Raw genomic sequence first — 23,705 nt, 5'->3', positions numbered from 1 at the left:
GTTTGAATGCCGTCAGTCTATGAATGAGTGGTATACAGCAGGTGTGAAGGAACATACTAATCGTGTCGCTTGCAGGATGCACCCGTCTGCAATGTTTACCAAGAACTTCATCTTCATATCATTACGTATTTACATGTATTTACGATTTCCTCACGACCAGACTTTGGCTATTCTATCCGAACCGTTAACTTTACATTTTAAGGTCATATAAATTCACATGCGTGCCTACATTGCAAATTGAAGTAGATTTATTTTTGATTGAATAATTTTAATCGTGTATTAATGTAAAATTCGAAATCAGTATTCTCGGAACATCTTGAAGATTTAAAGTATATGAATAATCAATTCTTTATAGGTATCTAACATATATCTAATAGCTATATAAGCTGATGATGACAGACAAATCCTATCTTTACTTAACACAGTGACATGTTTTTTCAACAAATTAAAAATGCGAAGCTATCTATCTAAACAAAATTCATTGGAATTTTAAATTACCAATTACTTACGTAGCCACTCTCATCACATTATAATATCTAAAGAAATGAAAGGACAACAACAAGATATCGTATTCCTTAACAAATTATTTTTCGAAAAAATATTTATTAAAAGGGAATTGGTGTCACCGATGTAAATATTCATGATCTACGAGTGTTTGTGTCCTTTTTCTTGTTAATTGAAGTTCTGCGAAGTAACAATTGATTCGGAATTATCATATTTCTATTGTTATTCAATATGGTGAACTATAATAGTTAGTGGCTTTTCACACGCTCCGGTAGACCGGTAGACGATGCCGGCTGTCCGGTTGTGAATGTAGGCGAGATCATACCGATACACGTGAAAATGAAAGTTTTTTTTGAGGGCAGAAAATCATCCAATGTCTTCTCTGCCTCTCGCCTTGAGTGAGGCGGGAGGGAGTGTCAGACTCTTACAGACTAAAAACCACTCCGTTCCTTCTCCTGCTTTGACCCGGAGCTCCGGTAACCTTTTACGTTGTCCGCAGCTCCGGGTGAAAATGAAAGCTAACGTACATTTCTGTAGCTTTGCGCCTACTGCTTTATCTTTCTACACCACCCAATGGTTGACTGTCAGAGAGCCTTTGGTATTAGGCCAACCAATTCACAGTTTATGCGCAATCAAGTTTAAATACAAATAAGTATACACTTCGCTGCCGGATGCCCGGTACCGGCTATCCGACAACCATATACTCGTATGTAAACGGCCCACGAATAAAATCAAATTCAAAAGTGTTCGTGTATCTCTCCATTTGTATAACACAGGGCTGTAAGTTAACTCGATTTGATACTTCGAACTATATTCTGATTCCCTTTTGCTGTTTTGCTCATAGTTCAATAGATGACAGTTATAAAATAGTTTCTTACAATAAATTGAAGCATACGCGTATACTCACATTTTTAAAATAATGAACTTGCCGATACGCTTTGAACTGAACATACGACATCTGACGATGTATATAATTGGATAAAATACAGAATAAGTAATACCACAGAGCCCTATTATTTGTAGGAGACTCTTATTTTTGCAGCAATTAAATGTGGTAACTATGACGTACTTTGTAATAAGCAACTATACATATACTTGTCAGTCTTATGAACACATTTATTAGGAACTTTAATACTGCTTAAACATATAAAATATCATTATGTATTCCTTTACAAAACCACATTTGAAAAAGCTTTTCCTTCTATTATATACGAACATATTTTTCTAACCCATTTACGCCGAAGGACGAAATATATTTATGAGCAATGCAGCAATGGCCGCACTCAATCTGAACGCTAAAATGGCGGCAGTTGGAGGGTTACTCCATGTATTGACCATACCAAATACCTAATCAGGCATTTCCATGGTTTTATTAATAGCTTACTTCTCTGGTTATGCTGAAAATAACCAAAAGTGATGTGGTTTATTCGGATTGGTCCTTATACGATGTTTGTGGTTTATGAAACAATGGGAGACAGTGTTTTTGACTTCAAAATTTATTATTAAATTATATTCTTCCATTGAACTATTAATGCAATGCTTATATTTCATGTAAAATATATGACACAGTTTAACTAAATACTGCGTAGTGGAACGAATGGTAGATAATTATATTAGTGTGTTTCAATTTCAACTAAATTCTGTTTTATACAAAACTGTCCTCTTCAACTATATTAGAATATTTTATTGTGTACTAGCTTCTGCCGGCGGCTTCGCCCGCATTTCCTTGGGATAAAAGTATCCTACCACCCAAGTCAGCTAACACCCTGTCTGTATACCAAATTTTATCAAAATCCGTTCAGTAGTTTCAGCGTGATTGACGGACAAACATGTAAGCATCCAAACAAACAAACTTTCACATTTATATAATTAGTGTGATAAACATATTTCATTTTAATAACAATACTTAAACTAATTTATATCGTCTGTTTCGCCAACATTAATATTTCTTTCTACTACATCAATATTCTTTGCCATAGGTACTTTTGTTTGTTACGCAATTCCGTTCAATAAATCAAACTTATTATTTTTTCTTACGGGAAAAAACAATTCTGTTTTTCTTCATAGCACATTTAGACCTTAATATATAGGTACTAAGGGTCTTATATCAATAACAGCTGTCACGTATGACATAATATTTTATTGTTAGGACATCTAGTTTAATAAAGTTCGACTACGAATGTACTTTCTATGTAAATGTTTATTTTTAATTTGAAAAAGATACGTAATTCACGTGGAGGACTAAGGGGGAGGCCTTTGTTCAACAGTGGACGTCTTTCGACTGATGATGATGACGTAATTTACTCATATAGATAAGCTACTGATATGTACTAGCTTCACTGACGGACAGACTGACATACTATTATTTAATTTTTATGTTTGTTGACATTTCAAAAGTAGTAGTAGTATTTGTGGTTTAATTGGAACAAAAGCTTTGACTTTGACTTTCCCTATAAAAGTTTTTATTTATTACTAAAACTGTTTTTCGGAATTTCCCCAAAGAAAAAGTATTCGTTTCCTCTGTGTTTCCCAGTCGTAAAATCTTTGCGATCAACGATATACGTATATAACATTAATTTAAATGTCACAATATCAATAAAACTTGAGTCGAAATAAAATGGTGACAATATAATAAAATGCTCGTAAATATAATGAACACTACCTATTATAGTTTAGTAGTAGGTCCATTAGTAGGTACTTGATTGACTTGATTCATTATACGGAAGTTAAATTAAAACAAAACCCTTTGTTGTGATACTCCGTATGTTTACGAAAGCAGCCATGACGCATTCTGTGTTTACTACAAATATATATAATAGGACCATAAATTACAACCACAGTCCATCTTCATCTGTCTACTGAAATAATTTCAGATATTCTGACACATTTTTGTTTCTCTTTGTACTTTAGTTTATAGGAAAATAGCCACTTCTATTAAGAGAATTGGGATTAAAATGCCGTGTACAACTTTATGCTTTTTAAAGTGCATAAATATTACGAACAAATATTTTCATTATAAGTTTTGAATGTTATCGGTGTCATCTTATAGGTATCAGATCTCATAAACAGCCTATCAGTGGTGACTTCTGACCAAAGGCCTCTTCTCGCATGGAGGAGGTTTGCGCATTAATCACCACGTTTGCTCAATGCGGGTTGGCGATCAAACTTATAATCAGAAATTATAAACCAGGTTTTCTCGCGATGTTTTCATTCACCGTTAATCTGTAGTGTCTAAATAGTCTTAGAAAGTACATATAACTTGGAAAACGGAAAACGTCACATGAATGCGGGCGTCTTAAACCTCCGGGTCACCACGAATTGTTATAAGTCTGATTTCTCAATATTTTACAAACTAAAAATTTATTGAAGTCATCTTGAAAGCTGGCGCTTTAAAATCAATGTTTTATTCACTTTTATTGACACTTAAGTCGTATAACATGTGTCGGTAATTGATTCGTTTAATTAAACACATAAAACTTAATATGGTGACCATAAAACTTAAGAACTTTTGAGAATACGTGAGCATTGCTTTTGTTGTGGCCACCTAAAATGTTTAATGTAAGTAGAGGGACGCGAAGCCGCGTCACTCTCCGTGAAGGCAGGCGGCGTCATAAAATACTTTTATCCTAATGTAGCGGCCGACGATAAAGTGAATCAGTGCGGGTTCAAAGTGTACTGAACCCCACAAAGAACCCTTCAGTCCGCCTTTTAATTAGCACTCGATTGGTTCGTTTGAACGTTTGAGCGATCACCCTCTAACCAACAAATTAATGAATGGTATTTTTATGACCATCGCACCACTCAGTCAACACTCGACTCTCATTTTCCTTAAAGTGAATAATTGTTGTTCGACGAAAAGTTCACTACTTTAATTATTCATTCATTTAATGTTAACCTCGTATTAATCGTGTTAATTTGTACTGTACACCATTGTTGTTTTAAAATAACTCTTGAAACAAAGAAACGTGTGGTGTGCTAATGATTTGTTTTGTTTGCTCTTGATGAAGAGGAAAGTCAGAGTCTTATGATCTGACTGGTAACATGCTTTCAAACATAATCGTTAAACTAGTTTTATTTAAAAGTATCAGTGTCAGTGCCAGATCTATATTTGCTTCATCTAATAACACATGTAAACTATATGTACATGTAAATAAATCGCGTTGATCGAGACGGTTGATCACTCGGAAGATCTGGAGCTTTCATCTATTTCTGGTCCGATTGCATCCAGCTGATTGGTACCGACGATCAAGGCTATAAACTAACTCATATTTTATGTCGCAATTTTCTTAAAATTAACCCAAGTTTATTTATGACTTGTTTTACCTTCTTATTTAGTTTGGACAGATGCATGTTTAAGTTACAATATAAATATTGCGTTTGCTTAAGGTAGGTAAGTAAATGTTGACTTTGGCACTTGAACGAGAATCTGTTATGATCTTTTCTCAACAAGGTTAAATCAAAGTACTTAGTTATTTAAAACTACATAAATACTAATCTTACATGCTTATTTCGCTTCATCAACAGTAATCAGTCTTTTCATGTATGCTCGTCGGTTAAAGGTAGTTTTTATTTGGCCCTTTTTATTAACGCCAATCTGGTCGTATGTCCACTCACACTTAAGGTCCTACAACAATGTCTTACAAGTATTAAAAACAATACATTAATGATTATGTTCGTAAATAGTCACGCTCGTTAAGTCTCTATGGATAGAGCAGAGGCGTGGCTATCGCGGGTACTATGTGGGGCAGGGAGCAAGTTTATCGTCATATTTTATCAGAGACAATGCATAGTTCGGCCCATTTGGCTTGATCGATAGCCCATTCATAGTAATCATTTAATTTTATTGCGCTCATAAAGTTGTTATTAGAAAATCAAAGAGTACTCAGGAAGATAGGAAGCAGTAGTAGTACTAGACATATATGGACAAGTACTACTACTATATCATGTCACAGAGGACGTGTGCGTCTTGCTCTTAGATATGAATCCCAGTGACACTTGAAACTGATAGAGCTTTTCTCGAATTGTTCATAGTTATTAAACTGAGATATTTGTTTGTAATGTTAACGGTAACGTTGAGATGACTATGATAAGTACCCGATTAAAGAGCTTACACTTATTTTCTATAGGTATATACTCATCGTCTAAACAAAGAAGCTTCACCAAGGATCGGAGGAGTCATTCAATCATTTTTCCTATGTACTTAAAAAAGTATGATCTAGAAAAGTCTTTGTTAAATATTTTAACTGTCAGTACAATTGCAATGCACTGAATTGAATTTAATTCAGTAATATCATTACCCACTATTCTTATACATATATTGTTATATTACATTACATAAGCCATATTTATTATATGCCAACATGCCAATATTTGTGATGTATGAAAAACATTTTCATCCTTAACGGGTCGTGAACTTTAAATGAATAGGTAAAAGGACTCGTGACCTTGATTTTATATTTGGACAGGTTCCTAGTCACCTTTACCCACACCCACACATATATTATAAATACATATTATTTTGAAAGGAGCAATGAACCGACATTGAAGCGTAGACCCCAAGGAAATGCGTCAAGAAAAGGCTTCTTTCATTTTTTGGAGACCTCAAATTAAATAAATATATGACATACAGAAACTTACAAACAGTAATGGAACAGTATTGGACATTATTTAACACATTGAACGCTATGGTGGTCACCGGTGACCGACGTTAGCGGAGAATTTGCCTTCAACAGTTTTCTATTGGCAGTCAAAGACTTAAAAAAGTGTCCTAAAAAGAAAAGGACTAAGAAAAGTATTCGTCACGGCCTGGGCAGGGTATTCGTAAAATATGTAAATATACAGAGTCGAATTGTCGTAGTCTCCCCAACTACCGAGCAAAATGTTAATTAATTAGCGAGTCAAGGAAAGTATTATTGGGATTTTAGATTTTTAGATTAAAGAGCAACTTATAATATATATTAGCGTTTGTATTAGCGTAGCCTAGCAGCTTTATTCGCATTCATGTAAGATAAAAAGCATATAAGATAAAAAAATATTATTCCATACTATACTAAATTTCCTTTAGCAAATTAAACGTGATTGAGTAACAAACATAAACAATCATACAAGCTCAGAAACTATAACATTTATAATATTAGAAATATTAGTAAGATAATGTACCCTAATAACGGTGTCTAGACAATAATTTTCTAATACATATTATCATTACAATATCAATACTTAAAACAGGCAATATCGGTAACCATTTACGCGATGATTATAAGGTTCATTTTACAAAAGCTTCGTCAGAGCACTTCGTATTAATTACATGTTCTCGTGTTTAAATAAAATTTAATGAGTTATGTAATCTGAATTTTAAATTGCATGGTAACGTGATCGCAATCAGATACAAAGTCGGCTGATGTCACTGTTATGTAAAACTGTCCGTATATGTATGTATATACTAGGAATTTAACTGTTTAGTTCTTTTATTTAGTTTTAGGACTGAAGTTAAATACATTAAGGTACAAACGTGGGAATTCTAACTAGCTGCGAACTACTTAGCGGGGTTACTGGGGCTCCGGCTCGAATAGCAGGAATAGGAACGGGGTGGTTTTTAGTGAGTAAGAGTCTGATACTCCCTCCCGCCTCGCCCAAGGCGGGAAAAGTCATTATATGATTTTCTCCCTTTAAAAAAGGAATCCTAACTGGGTTTAATTTTTCAAAATGTTTTGTAACAAAAAAATATTACATGCGTATTTTTTGTTTTGTCGTATAAAGTTACGTTAGTAAAAAGTCTGTTACCGTACAAACCGTTTAGGAAATGAAAGGCGTAATTATTATTTTATATTTATTGTCATTATTTTGCACATTTCTATTTTTATCCATCCTTGAGAGCAATCGAACTCAAACGGTACCAAAATGCTAAGTGTAGCACCTAGGTACCGTTTCGAATCATTTATAATCACATTAACTGTACCTAATGTACCTAAATTGCTTTGATACCCAATATTAAAGTGAATTATAATAGCAATGATGATGATTTTCCTGTACATACTAAATTTATTTTATTTTGCGCAACTAATGATATATAGTGTACCTAATGATCGTAATCAGGCGACTGATCAGTAGTTTGAGCAATTTTTATTTCAGTGACCGCAAATTGTAGCCATTGTAATGGACAAATGGAAACTTTATTTCATACACACGTTTATACAAATAAGATTTTTTTATGTTATAAGCCGGTAAATGGTCTCCTGGTCTCTCTCTCACTAATATAACAGGAATCATTTAAAAAATAATAGATTTATGAATTTCTATAATTATATTTTGAATATTAAGGGCAGAAGCTAATATCACCATTTACTTAAATAAATATTTAAGTTTAAATAACTTTAGTTCGATTACGTATTTACTGAAACCACGATTTTCTGTAATTGAACACACGTTTTTATGATTCAATATTTTATTTCTATACAAAAATTAGTAACATAAATTAAAGTAATAAACATTCGAAAGGACTATTTCCATAACTTTACAAAAGCAAGGTCCGCCTTGTTCTGAGTCAACCCACTCTGAACAAGGCGGACTTTTGCGAAAAATTTCGCCTCATTGCATAGCCAGTTTTAATAAAAGAATAAAAGAACCGCCTAGGAGAGGCAAGGAAAGGAGGAAGATATTTAATTTAATGTGGAAATTCCAATAGACGAACAATTTGTTCACGGTTCAACGCTTACATTTACTTTGGAATTTATTGAGTAGAACGGAAACTAAGCTATTCAACGGCCATCAGTCTGCAAGAAATAAACTGCTCCTTGCTCCAACTGAGCTAATTGAACTACTAAACTCGACACGTCCTAAGTATAAGTAAGTAACTGAAAAAGTTAAATTTTACAGGAGAGCGAATTTAAGATTGCAAAAATTATAAATTGTCATATCTTTGTCATTTTAAGGATTTATGGTTTGAAATTTGGTAACTGAGTTTAAAATTAAGTACAGTTTATGTTTACAAGGAAATTTTGTTTGTAAAGGTTTATGGTTTTGTTTTATAACACATAGATAATTTTACTCCGGTCTTAGAATGTATCAAAATACTCTAACTGCCACATCCACACTTTTTCAATGGAATATTTATCCTTGTAAATGCTTTAACTGCCAGATACTTACTTTTGACTGGATATTACAATGAAAGTATTTTATGTAACGGTTAGTTACCTATTTTATCACCGTGATTACAACACTAATGTTATTAATGTAACTAAATCTTATTAACTATTTTTTAATAAATCTTGTTATTTTGAAGTAAAAGGCTTAAGATACTTGATTTATTTTTATTAGGAATCAAATTAAGTAGAAAAATGAACAAAGGTCATTTTGGTACAAATTCGAAAGTGCGGCCAAAATGAAAACATATAATAATCTGTTAGTACTTGACTCCTTGAGCATTTTTTATTATGGCACCAAAACTGGGAAACCAATAACTTCGGTTTTATCCAGGGTTAAAATATATCATTTTGCGGTCATTTTCGGAAAGATTATTGTAACAATAATGGGTTATAGTATATAGTTATATTATATAGTTATGGAAAGAAAGTAAATTATAAAGGATGGTACGGCTGACATTTGTCGGGCATGTCATCGCCCAGGGAAATCCATTCGACATATAATTTCGGGTTGTTCTCACTTAGCTAACGGAGAGTACTTGCATAGACACAATCTTGTAGCCAGGATTATTCATCAACAACTTGCTTTAAAATACTAACTTATTGAAACTGAAGTGCCGAATTATAAGTATCTGCCTGAGCCAGTTCTTGAAAATGGAGATGTCACACTGTATTGGGATCGAACTATCATCACAGACAGGACAATTGTTGCTAACAAACCTGACATTGTGGTGATAGATCGACCAAGCCGTCGCATAATGATAATTGATATAACAATCCCACAAGTCGAGAATCTCCCGAAAACTGAAAAAGATAAAGCCAGTAAATATCTTGATTTAGTTTATAAGGTTGTCGATATGGGGAATATAGATTTGGCAATAATTGTGCCGATAGTCGTATCTGCCAATTGCCTCATAGCTAAAAGCCTCGACCAACATCTGAGTAGGCTAAAGTTAGACGGTTGGATAAAGAGCCTGATGCAGAAGGCAGTACTTCTGGACACAGCGCGTATTGTCCAGAAATTCCTCTCTCTTGAGCCCTGACCGCCGGTAGCTTGGATTTACTGGTGGGCTACTGCTTTTTATATTTTTAAATGTTTCTTTTTTCTTATTTAAAATTTTCTAATTAAATATTTCTAAATCTAATCAACAAGTAAGGTAAATAAATAAATGAAAATTAAGGGTTATAGGTTGAATAGGAAGGTCCAGGTAGCTGCCGTTTAACGTTTAACGCGGTAACGATTACCGGATAAACGGCCCGCTTCGTTGTTTTTTTTTAATGTGGCGAAAATCATCCTATGGTTTCTCCCGCCTTGAGCGAGGTGAGAGAAAGTGTCAGACTCTTACTGACAAAAAATTAGCCCATTCCTACTCTTGCTCTTCGATCTGGAGCCTCAGTACCCCGCTAGTCAGTCCGCAGCTCCGGGTCAGGCTTGACTGGACCTCATCTGTGGTAGTCTTTGAGGTACGCGCGGAACACGAGGCGCCGTTTGTCTCGAACAAACGGCGCCTGGTTTCTGGTTCTGGAAGGGCAGCGAGCTTGATCGCCTACCGCAGACCCGTGCTTACGATGGCCGAAGATCATCTCGCGATCCCCGACGCCAGGAGTGTCTCGCGCAATGGCTACGGCATGACGTGGTTCATTCCTCCTCCTTAGCTGGCATGACTGCCTCGCAAAAGGTGGAAACGGCATCCCAGTTCTTCTCGCTCGATCATACTCAGGGTATGATCGAGATCGATCGATCGTCGGCGTAGCGACGGCGCCGAACCTGATGCGGCACCCAACTCGGGAGCTGCTCACGTCTCAAAGGCAGTCCGGGTGATCTGTGGATATCGCATGATCTCCGAGGAGGCGGCAGCTTGCCGGATGACCGCCGTAGGATCTGGAGCCGAAAGCGCTTCAGTTTGCGCGCTGATGTGCGTCGTCAGGGCGAATCTCCGCTGCCGTGCCAGATTAGTGCGTTTCGGGACGAGGTCCAGCATGATATCATGGGCTTGCTGTTATTGCAGCAGTAAGTCCTCTCTAAGAGGAGCGGCTTGAGAGACGCTATACCGCCTGACACAGGTGCTTGCCAGGGATGGGACTTTCGGTAGGTGTCTGTTTCTGATAAGGTGGGAGGACACGTCTGGATGTAGTCGGCGATGTAACCGGATGTCACAGCCATCGCGGGAGATACTCCTGGCGTCGGGGATCGCGAGATGATCTTCGGCCATTGTAAGCACGGGCCTGCGGACGGCGACCAAGGTCGCTGCCCTTCCGGAACCAGACCCGAACGAACGGCGCCTCGCGTTCCGCGCGTGCCTCAAACAGCCATCAGACTACCACAGAGAAAGTCCCGACCAGGAGCTGCAGTCTGCTAGCGGTGGTTTTTAGTCAGTAAGAGTCTGACACTCCCTCGCCCGGGGCGGGAGAAGCCAGGGGAATATTTTCCACCCTTAAAAAAGGTGTAAAACTGTTCACATGATCACAAACACTTGCAATTTGTAGCATTTGTAGTGTACTGAACTATCTGAAAACAATCAAAATCAGATTAAACATCATTGTTTACGATAAATAATTATTAGCATAACTATGTAAGTGTATAGATAAATATTTATATTCTAATTGAATTCCAATGTATAACGATGTATAAGTTAGTTAATTACCTTAATTTTACGCGATATCCATGGAATAAGTAGTTAAGTGCCTAGATACATTTTACAATTAAAATTGAATCCAGTGTATAAATGTGTAACTACGTAGATACACACTTATGCACCGGGAATGGCTAAAATTCCATAATAATTATCATTAGGACTTACCTTGTCTAGGTGACGAATAAATCTCATTTGGTGGTGACATGGTGAGATTCTGTCGCCTTTTAATTGCATTTTGCTTTAACGATACTAAGAATTTATAGCGTTCACTATATTAATAAAATATAACGCACCGCTCGCGCGTGCCGCTCGCTGTTACCGCGAAGAACTGAGCGAGCGGCAGATGCCCGCACCTCGCGTCTCGATCCCCCCGCGTACTACTATTTAACTGGAACTTCCATATTTGTACGTTGTATTTATTTCCTAGCTAATTCAGATAAATACTTATGCGTCTGAAAAAAACCATGTTCGGCTGTTACAATTTTTTTGATATTTTTTTATTGGATAGATACAGGTACGTTGAAGCTAAAAATGCAATAAAAACCATTTCGTGTATCTGGCAGATACATACTTATACTTAGCGGGTGTCGAACTGTGAAGCAGGGTAAATAGGGAGATTAATGTTTTGCGGGCTCAGAATATTAAGTCATTGTAACCAATTATTTCCCCTTTAACTTTGATGAGAATCTCATACTTCGTCACTGTTGTTAAATTGAATAGAGATTGGTATTTTGGAATAAATTAATGTTAATACTGTTTATTTTGTAAAGAAAAGCTATATTAATAGGGATAATGACAGGGTATGAAAATTGAAAATCTATTTAGTCCGTTAGTTAGGTAATGAAAAAATATTAGACACGTGTTTTTTTACTCATTTTGTCATATAAGGTATACTTAGATAAAACGAATCAAAGTTTAGGAGTGGAAGCAAATGCGTAATTTCTACGTATAAAACGCACCAAGAAGTGACGTTATGCGATATTTCAAATCGACATATCTTCGAAAGCATTTGTTTTCAAGAGAAAATAAAAAATACGTGTCTAATATTTTATAATAATATACAAGGCAGGCATTACAATAAAAATTAGTCATCTACCCTATTGTACCTAAGAGTAACGAGACTTAAAACTAAAACACACGCTGGTTAGAAATATGAATGTGTGTCTGTATTTCTTCCAACATATTTTATTTCCTTCTTTCTTCTAACTATGACTGCTAATGTTTACTCCTTACGACCTTAATAGTTAATCTTGAGAACGTCTCCGGGCTGGCGAGTGGAAGCTGGTATGTTCCGGCACTTAATTAATCCGTAAATAGCTCGAGGAAAACACGGTCGTCAGGTGGTGTCCTATTCTTGTATAAATAGAAACTAGGTGCAACTAAATTAGTCCTTAGTTCTACAGCACCAGAGAATGGGACGCTATTAGCCTAATTGGGATGGTTCTTTGGTAGAAATAAACTGCGTCTTTGTTGTGTAAGAGCAACTTGTATAGAGCATTTATAGTTTTGATAAAATAACGTTAATAAATAGCCCTTTGAATTTCATAACAAATATTAATAAAAAAACTAATTTCGAAGTTTATTTTTGTATACTCTAGTCTAGTCCTAAAATGCTTACTTTTTAAAACGTTTTCCCACTCTTGGATTTTCTCCAGTGGTGTGGATGCGTTTACAAACATATAAATGTACAAATTACGTACCGTAAAACATGACAACTTTACCATATTTTGGAACAAAAATCGAAATATATTTTTAACCATAAGACGCATAGAAACCAAAACTATATATTTAGAATTGTAGTCTATCTGGCTCACTTTACCGTAATCGTCATTATATACAAACGCTTACTTTAGCCGTAGTAAAGAAAAAACAACATGGGTAAAGATACCAAATTTTTGGCAACTTTACCTACGCGCCGTATTCATCGTGTATTGCATATTAAAGAGTTGTTGAGGTACAGAGGGCTTCATCTAGGACGTCTTCGTATTATAATGCAAACAATATGAGGAAATCTATAAAGATAACGGCTACACAGACAGTCGGGAAAGTTGCCACGGGTTTCATCGTAATTTACATACAAATAATTTGTTACGCTCGGGGTTGTCAAAAAATGAGAATTATTTTTATGACATGTATATTTAAAAAAATATATATATAAACCTTAAACCTAAAGTAAAAAAAAGCATAAATATCTGACATAAATATTGTTCCCTTTTAAACTAAATTAAGTTCTAAAATTTTAAGTATTTATGTTTAAAATTGTAAAAAAAGGCTACAAAATAATGTTTAATCTTTTGACTTTTTAATTTTTTGACTTCACTATCTCCATAGCTAATTTTAACATTACTTTCGTATACTTTTTATATTGTCTAACTCCGAGTTATCTGCGGTTTTGTTTCATGTGAGCCATTTTGGCTCTAAAACAAAAGGTATTATTAAATACATTATAACTTATCATCCAGGATATTCACTATTATGCTGGGAAATTTAGGTATTCGAAAATGGTTACATACACACAAACAAGAAAAAAACATTTATTGCCAACCCTAACTGTAGGTAAAGTTGCCACAAAGCAGGCCGTGGCAACTTTACCTAACCTGTGTCAACATTACCGAAGCGATTATTTATCAATAAATTAAAGAAAAAGCAATTGCTGACATTACAACAGTAATCCCAACTATATTATACATTCAAGATCAAAATTTCACTCACCTGTGACATATAATTAAGGCTCTGTGAGCACAATTTAGGAACTACTAACTTTTAGCACATTTTCACGCACTACACTGTGACGGCCATTACTGGTATAATAGCAGTCTTGCGTCTACGCAAAATATAGTAAATATTTCATTTTAATGTCTAAAAAATACTACTATTAAATACAAAACAGAATTCTAGTGGGTAGATTTTTAGATAAATGAGTTTATACTGAATACCTATAGTATGGTAAAGTTGCCAAGGGTCCGGTAAAGTTGCCATAGTTTACCGGTACTGTAATCTGCACCTCTGCCTACCCCTTCAGGTATAAAAGGCGTGACGATAAATGTAAAAAAATATTTGATCTTTTTATGGAAGTGTCAAATTTTATAAGACACTTGCTACCGAAATGATATTTGCTACAACAGGTGGGCGAACTTCTTAAGTTTTATATGTTAACTTTTTATACAACATATAATGGCGTACCCACTAATTATCCCTAGTAAGACTAGTTTTATTATCATAATCTTTTCCTCCATATACAGACTGCTTTAATGTATAATCCGAATTATGGACTACAATTGAGTGGGTTGTACACTTATTATACCAAATAAGGACTGCATTAAAAACCTTATTAAAATATACCTTTTTGTTTGTTAAATACTTTGTGCTAGTTTATCGCTGAGGATAATATAGATATCCTCGTTTTTTGCTACAGCTGATGTCATGGTCGTAAGTTGTAACACCATTTATATGTGTATGGTATTTAGGCATTGTACGGTTATGGGATACGTGCTTTATTGCAGCAAGCGCCCTGTTCTTTGACTCCGATATACATACATGGAGATCGCCTTATTTGTATGTGTTGATTGTAGTCTTATGTCTAGCCTAGGTACATAACTGGGTTTTATAAATAACCTCTTGACTTATAATTGTAGTTGTACAAGTACGCATGTCACTATATATCACAGTATTGCAAGTATTGATTTAAGTTTCTTAGTATGAAAGTTTTAGTAAACTCTGTATTAAATATCAAATGTTCTCTTCCTAAAACCACAAGATCGGTGATAAGAAAACAGACATCACCCAAATAAGCGAATTGTTTGTTCTAAACATGAGGCCTAGATAACCTGAGGTCGTCAGTCGATGACTCACAATCACAAAGGACTGGCGTTCAAATGACGTAATGATAGCCCGAAATAAAATGACGACATGAATGAGTACGGAGACGGCTGCCTGGCTCGATGCTCTCCGTCTACGCGGCGTACGTACAGAGGTACTGTGGCTTCGTCTCATGCATTATGCAGCCGCCACGCGTATTTTGAGCTCATTTAGCGCTCAGTTCTAAATATACCAAAGTTTCCACACATGCTCTGACCTTTTGATGTGTGCCGTATGTTCAACAAATGTATTTCCGTTGCGGTCATCTGTCACAGTTTGGAACAAGGGTCCCGCCGGGGGCACGCACACAATGTACACACTTCGTACGAGTACACGCTACTTTTAGTACCAAGGTTTCGCGGAGAAAGTAAATGATATAAAATATATTGGCGTTGCTGTTTATATTAATATGACTGCGTGATCGTGACCTTGCGTCGATAAAGACGAGGTGAAAACAAGATGAACGTCTCATAATGTAATTTATTATTACGAAAAACACATTAACGTGTATTTTATTACATGTCAAGTGATGTTAAACGAAGATAATTTCCTCTTGTAAAGCCCTTGGCCCATAACTGAATTTAACTTGATCGTGGCTCTTATAATTATAGCTGCTCCAAATGCAGCATGTTGGTACTCTCGGAGATAAATCCGCGGTACATATACGATGTTGTTTGTACCTAACATAGATAGCAAGGAGATGGCAGACAGAATGATTTATGATTTATATGGAAATGTTATCTAGTCAACCTAATTGTTTGGGCCGCTGCGCTGGGCTGTTGGTGCCTACAATGATATTTAACTTGGTCAAGGCACGATAGTATCAACATTATTTTTTATTAAAAATGTTGACTTGGCATGTGTCGGGCCCTTTTCTCTCACCAACGTTTCTGTCTTGGCAGCTTATAAAAGAAAAAAAAACAGTTGGACATCTGTGTTAAAACTAAAACAAAAACAATCATGTCATTGATACATATCTTCATAAAGAATGGAACTGTGAGAAACTGGCGGTTATTCGAATAAGAAATGAATTAAAAGTAGGTAATTTTAAAGTGGGATTTTAACTTTTCTTTTAGTAGTTCGAATAATAATGATTTGGATTGCTTAGTAATAAGAACAATTGGAATTTTTAATAATAGACCAGTAAATAATAAACGTAACAGATATTAGATCATTCATCAAGTGTATAAATCACCTTATGAAGATTATCAATTCCAAAACAACTAAAACTTTGTACCGAAAACTTACAAACAAACAGAAACGCTAATTGATATATACGCAGAACAAACACAGCACAAAGCGACACTATTTGCACCTATAAACTGTACACAGTACACAAATTCACGCAAATTGTATACATAGCGACACAATAAGCTATACGAATCCAGTATAAGCTGACCGTCGAATGTGCGGAAAGCTCATACAAAGGGAGATCATGATAAACTGGATTTGTACAGCTCAATTTGTAGCCGTGTGTACAATTTCCAGAATCGTTCCGTCGATTAATCCGTCACGTCGCCGTGTCGGTACATTTAGTAGGACACGCGGCATGCCCCGCTCGCACGCGCAATTAGCTTCGTTCACCAGGATTAATTAATTCGCCTGAAGGGAGGTCTTGGGTAAACATGCAAGGAAATTAATCATTATTTAGGTACTCGTAATTTCTCTGTATATTGCCCCGACGAGGTAGTTTCTAGAATTTACTTAGATGTTAGAACAAGATATTGATAGACGGCCTATCAAAATATGTGGAACGTAATATCTCATTTCATGACTGACTCTGTAGTATGGTAAGCACAAACTTTACACAATTTATAATTCACCATCTTTAATCTCTACCTAACAATATTATTATAATTATAAATCTCATTATAAAATCTTATTATAAATGCAAAAAGTTTGGTATCAAAGAGGTGCCACGTCAAAAAAAAAACAAAAAGAACTGGCCATTAATAAAATAAATTCATAAAAGGAATTATAAAAAAATATATACACAGCTCACAAAAACAAATGACTGTTACGGTACGGCCCGCGGGAAAATTGGAGAAACGCAATTTTAATTATTGGCGCACATAATTAATTTGAAAAGTTGTTTTTGTTTTGCAGTCCGTGACGTGAGTACTTTTTAATTAAAATGTTTTCATTTTGAGGCGTTACTATGTAGATACAACGAACTGTCGAAAGATTTTCAACCTTATCGTTTTGCAATAAGGAAAAGTTTTTATGTACTACGTTACTATTACTTAAACTTTATATGACAGTACTAACAGTATACAAAGTGACGCCTTTTATCCCCAAAGGGGTAGGCAGAGGTGCACATTACGGCACGTAATACCACTGTATAATGTACAGTATGTTTGTACACCCACTTTTTCACCATCTGTGTTGTAAGTCAAATTCAAAATTATTATAAAAACGTCTCATATAATAGGGGGTGAGACTAACAGTACCATATAATAATAACCCTACACATATCACGTACAAATAATGAAATAGTTAACAATTATATTGTAAACCTTACTAGAACGTGGGTTTTATTAGCGTCATTACTCGGTTCCGAAAGCGTAACAATTTGGTAATAGCCATCCTAAAACGGTAGCTAGCAACTATTCAACCGTTCGGTGGTAGGCTGACTCATATAGAAGCTACATGAGCCACGGGCTAATTGCCGACATCGTAAGGTTCTTTAAAAGGCCACTTCAAAGCAAACCGCTCCATTTAAACGGAATCTAACGCGAGTCGAGTGCGGCAAATTGAAAAGGTTTGTTGTATATTCATCTGTAATTGACACCTAAATAGATTTTAAAGTCAGTAGGAAACTTAAGTAGAGATGGATGCCGTATTTATTCCGTTTTCACTGTTTATGTAGTTAAGACGTGTACCTAGCTGTCATCGTAGTAAAAGTGTTACAAAGGTCTGTACCCTTAATACGAGTTTGCTTTACGTTGAATGAAAACGAAATGAGAGTGCGTATAGCGCTCTGATTGGTTGGTTCATTCGCGCCGGCCAATCAGAGCGCCGAAGGCGCTCTCGTTTCGTTTTCGTTCAACGTAAAGCAAACTCGTACTAAGGGTATTCGTATGTCTTCCAAAAAGCCATGTAACAATTGCAACATTTGTAACAATCGAATAGGTGTGCTTAACGACCATAATATTTCACCAATAATATGTTCCAGTGAGTAAGCCTATTGTAGGCAATTCCACGCCATTTAACATCGTACATTACCTCAATAGGTATCAGTTTCATGTGAAATGATGTGTCATCACATCCCAAAAAGCATATAGTTAATATATTTATTCTGAGAGAATACGACTGTGCGATTCAAATGTCATTATCGTCTTGTAGTTATAAGTTATGTGCGTCGTTGTACTCATAAAAGGAGAAAAAGAACTAAATATAGAAATTCCTTCATTTACGATTGCGTTCCACAGAAAAAATCCTTTGTTACCGCAACATCGACACCCACATATTAATAATACATGTACAGAAACATACATTATAATAAGTAGTATATGTCTATACAGTATACTAATTTAATTTAGTTTGTTAACTACTGCGAAATCTGTACAAAGTATTCTCTCAAAAGGAAGCCACAGCTAGAGTAAACTTTTTATCTCATTCGCGTAGATACGCTACCGAATTTTCAGAATTCATTATTTCGAATATTCGGATACAATATGAATTGGAAGAAGCCAGTAAAATGTAGGATGAATTCAATGAGAACACTGATCGAAATAACTACGTAGTCAGAATGAGGAAAGGTTTTTTTATATAAAAACATTTTTATCACATAATATTTTCATTTACTTCGTTAACAATGTATTTTTGTCATTAAAATAGTTATTAATTGTGTGCAAACCATGGTCCATTGCATTGTGATAAAAAGAAGTCGGTTAAATAATATCCTTTTATATAACTTTCGTGAGACATACTAAATTAATTATTAGGTTAACGGAGTAGCAGAATGACCATATCCACCTCTTGTGTAGCGAAATGCTGGTCATGAATATGAGCCACTAGCATGGCTTGAGTGAGTAAGCCGATAACATAATAATTAACTAATATCCTGTTAATCCACAGGCTTGGTTTAACTCACGATGGAGACAGTCAGTGTCAGAGCGAAGCAGTACGAGGGTCCGTGATGGCTCCAACAGTCTTGGCCACGCTTCACAACTATGCGTGGTCTTCCTGCTCTAGAGAACAGTTCCACGATAAGTCCAAGTAAGTTTCCCTAATTAGTTTATAATTATTAGATATAGTTACGATTAGATATAATATGAATTAACTAGCCTATTATAGTTTGACTTTTGATTTTCCACTAAAGAAATGAAAACAATATTTCGCCAACCCTATTACGGCTCCGATATATCACTATGTAACTTTGATTGACAATTTGTCAGGTCTTAGTATCAGAGGTTCAGCCTCCATTTACTTAGACTATCAATTATCTCGACGAAAACCGAAATGTAAGGCAAACTAAACGGTTTCAATTATCTCTTAAGACCATTTTCGGTAGTCCATTGACTTTTTATTGAATACTATATCTGAAATTAGCACGTAAGCTACCAAGCGCGTGCACAAATCCTTGGAATTTTGGCTTACAAAATATTATTTTAGGACCACCCACCTGGGAGTGGGAACAAATTTTCTGCATTTCAAAGGTGCTGTTAAAGCGGTGAGGGAATGGCACGTATATTGAATAGTAAAGGCACTTTGTACGGTACGGTACGTTCCGCTTTACACGTGCTTTAATTGTTTCTGTTTGTTGTCAAAAATATTTTCATGCACTTCCACGTAAATTACATTATGTGATCCTGTGAAAACATAAGAGAACCCTTTGCTGATAGCGAATTAAACAAAAGGGAAATAAAATAATAATTTGTATCCTTCCATTTCACAAAGTACCAAATATTTCCGCCATTTTCTGCAAAATAACGATCCTACCAACTGAACGGTGGCTGTATTTCTACTATTTTATTTTTCTCACAATACTGAAACCCTCGTCGCCTATACGACCATAAATTAACCACATTATTCGAGTATATTACAAAAGAAGCTCAGCTTTCCGCTGGCAGACGTACTCGCAATAAATGTTGTCAAATAACTTAGCTCGCGAAAAGGAATTTTAGATCACGTTGACTTGTTGAGGCGAAGGCGAACGAACTTGGGAATTTGTGGAATCAACAGGTGAATGATATGAAAGGAATATTTGTCTTTCGAAGTAAAATAAAAGAAATGGAAGTATCTAAACCTTAACGGCGATATTGATACGAGTGTCTCCGTCAATATTATTTTAAGAAAATACAGTGAGAAAGTTATTGTCAGATATTTGAATATTGGGTTAAGCAATAAAATGTACATATATAGGTACATTTTTAACGACGGCATCCTTCATTTAAACAGAAGGTTTTAGCGTCTCATTCATAGTGAAACAGACAAATATTTAGAGCCATTAAAGGAATTTGTACTGTAAGCTGTTTGGTCGTCCAATTAACACTATTTATGTGTGACGTCATCACTTCCTGTGCCACCTGCACGGTCAGACTTGGTTGACCACTAATACATGGCGACGACATAGGTACACCTACAATACATATGTGAGAATCATTAGTCAAATTGTTACAGAAACATGCAGTATATGCCATTATTATTGTAATAAAGTTACTCTTATCCATTTATCTTTCTGTATTTACCCGATTTATCAACTTGACATTGAAACGTAACCTTAATCTTAAATGTGACCCTTTTGTATTTCATATTTGTATTTCCTTGATGTGGATAACATCTTCCTTTACATTATCGTTAATAATGTCTGGTTTATTTAATAATACTGTTTTGTCCAGACGCTGGTGGTGCTTGCATGAACGAAGTCATGATGAGGGACTGGAGTTGGGTGGTGCCAAAGAGATATCCAACTATGTGTTCACTATGGACGAACAATGCCGCACGGAATTTGGTGAAGGGTGAGTATAATTTTATTATTAACCCTTTTTTATTACCAGGGGTCCTTCGAAGAGACACTAGGTTTTTGGGGAGAAAGACTAGGAAGTGTCTGATTCTTAGCTCACTAAGCTGGCTACAGCTTTAATGTACCCAAAGTCCTATTATATACCTATTTCGGATATTATATACCTTTTAGGTTCAACGTCTGTTGCGGCACATCCATAGATTATACACTTATACGGGAAGGCACATCCCTTTAGAAGTATTAATTAGATATCCCTACTACTTAAAACATACATTTATCTGCTAAATTTATCATTTGTCCGCCTCCTTAGTAGACCTCTAAAAAGAAGTGGCTCGGCATAAAAATAAGAAACATAATCCTATCACGAACTCCTTTTCTAATGTTTTAAGTAATGGGAAATTCCGTACCACTTATTTTATCTCTTCAATATCACAGTCGATGGTATATAAACTGATATTAAGAAACGTTTGATTGATTTACTTACATGCATATACAATTAAACGAATATAATCTCTATCACATCTATCATTCTAAAATGTTATCTTGCGAAAGCTTTTAGCACATTTGTTTTTCATCACATCAACATTTACGGAACGAAGTATAAAGTAAACTTTCAATTATTTCCAACTAATTTTATCTATTACCTAAAAATAATGTTGTAATCTTAACCTTGACAGGTCAATACTCTTGGGTTCGCGTTAACAATGGAGATTTCAGCTTTTTGCCTAATCTGAGTCATATAAACCACAATAAAAACCGATAAAATTGTTTTATGGTAAAACCATATAACGAGCACGTGGTTTCGAACCAGAGAGGCCCGCATAAACTGTTTCAAGACTCATAAAAATATAATATGGGATTACACAACAATCCCGTTGGAGAAAGAAAACGTTAAGACTTCAGTTAATGTTGGTTCGATGTTTTTTTTATTATTATTAGACACGTAGAAGGGATATATTACATAGATAATATTAGTGTAGTAATTGGTGAAATTCTGGTTAGAATTACTTTGAAACTCGAAGTTTGATGTTTAATCATATCGTATCATATTCAGATCAATACAACCACCAAATGCAACTTCAAACATAAATATTTTAACTAATACCTAACGAAAGCGGCACACCGACACTACCGACAGCTATGTTTAATATCAATTACCACTCACCTTTGATGATCGTTTCTAAGATAAATATTTACACAATCAGTAATGGAAAGTATCTAATTAGGTATCTAATTAATTAAGTTAAATGTACTGAACTGAATAGGGAAGATGACGGGTTACGAAAATTTAAAATCCAAATTTTTTAATGTAATTAATATTAGACACGTATTTTGTTATTTTGTCGAATAAGATAACAATACTTAGAGAAAACGATATAAGTTTAGGAGTAGGAGTAAATACGTCATTTCTACGTATAAAACGTACTTAGAAGTGACGTCATGCGATATTTCAAATCAATATATCTTCGAAAGTATTTGTTTCAGTCAGAAAATAAAAAAATACCTGTATATAACGTTTTAAAATAATATACAAGACCGACATTAATATCACAATTAGTCGTCTGCCCTGCATTATCATTGCTTTAAAATATCCTTAGCTTAACTGAAACAAATTACCCCGTTACCTTTATTCAATACCTATTCGTAGACTATCTTGTAAAAATAGGACCTATGTAGGTTCCAATTGTGGATAAAAATAGCCAATCCCCTGTCACAAGTCTAGCTGATAGAATTGGATTCAACGTTTCCTCGGATTCAATCGGAATCCGAGACGCCAACTGCAATTTGTTGTAAAGGGATAAATTCCTCGTATTTACAATTATACTTGTTGCAATTTTCTCTTTAAAAGATTGAAATCCCCTTTAGTGAATCAGATTCAGATGGAGTAAACATAATTTAATATTTGGCTTTAATTAATGTTTTTGGTAGTTTGTTTTACATGGTTAAAACTTAAAAGAATTCCAATGAAATTAAGTCAGAATTACTTTCAGAATGTTTCGGAATTCCATTTACTTAATATTTTGTATACGTTACTGCGACACATCGTTACATTTATAAAAATAAACTTGAGTAAAATAATTTCACCTCGACACGTAAAACAACGAAATAATATAAACCAGGGGTGGCCAACAGGTCGATCGCGATTGACCGGTCGATCCCGAGAGCATTTTTGACCGATTGCGGACCAGAAATTATGAAAAAACTTCAAAGATTTTGTTAATAAAGTACATATAAATATTTTGTATAAAAGGTCGATCGTAAGGAACTTTTAGAAAAAAAGTCGATCGCTAGTACATATAAGTTGGCCACCCCTGATATATAAACTAAATCATTGAAAAACAAAATAATATAATAAAAAGTTAATGAACCTAATTTAAAAGTAATTCGTCATTGTACCTGGATTTACGAGACCAAATTAGAATATAATTTACTAAACAAATAAAGCGTTGCCAGACTTGTTAGTCATACTGAATAAACAGTCAGAGAGTATAGTATAGGTACTCGAAGTACCTAATATTATATTAGGCAAGGTCAAATGGCCTAAGTGAAACAACAAAGGAAAACATTTTCATATCCGATAATATTCTTAAAGCTTGA

The 23,705-nt window shown here is 35.0% G+C and overlaps 1 protein-coding gene across 1 annotated transcript in view; it reads left to right on the top strand.

The window, feature by feature from the left end:
• The window catches only part of LOC118268216 (A disintegrin and metalloproteinase with thrombospondin motifs 3-like), a 49,167-nt gene that overhangs the window by 2,049 nt on the left and 23,413 nt on the right, over positions 1-23,705 (top strand). The window contains exons 5-6 of the mRNA XM_035582596.2: positions 19,220-19,360; positions 20,983-21,102. Coding sequence (XP_035438489.2) covers positions 19,220-19,360; positions 20,983-21,102 — 261 coding nt within the window. The remainder of the gene's footprint in view (positions 1-19,219; positions 19,361-20,982; positions 21,103-23,705) is intronic.

The sequence above is a fragment of the Spodoptera frugiperda genome, chromosome 29 (assembly GCF_023101765.2).
Source record: "Spodoptera frugiperda isolate SF20-4 chromosome 29, AGI-APGP_CSIRO_Sfru_2.0, whole genome shotgun sequence".
In the NCBI taxonomy this organism is placed as follows: Eukaryota; Metazoa; Arthropoda; class Insecta; order Lepidoptera; family Noctuidae; genus Spodoptera; species Spodoptera frugiperda.
Note: the sequence above shows the minus strand (reverse complement) of the source record. Positions and strands in the feature narration are given on the sequence as shown.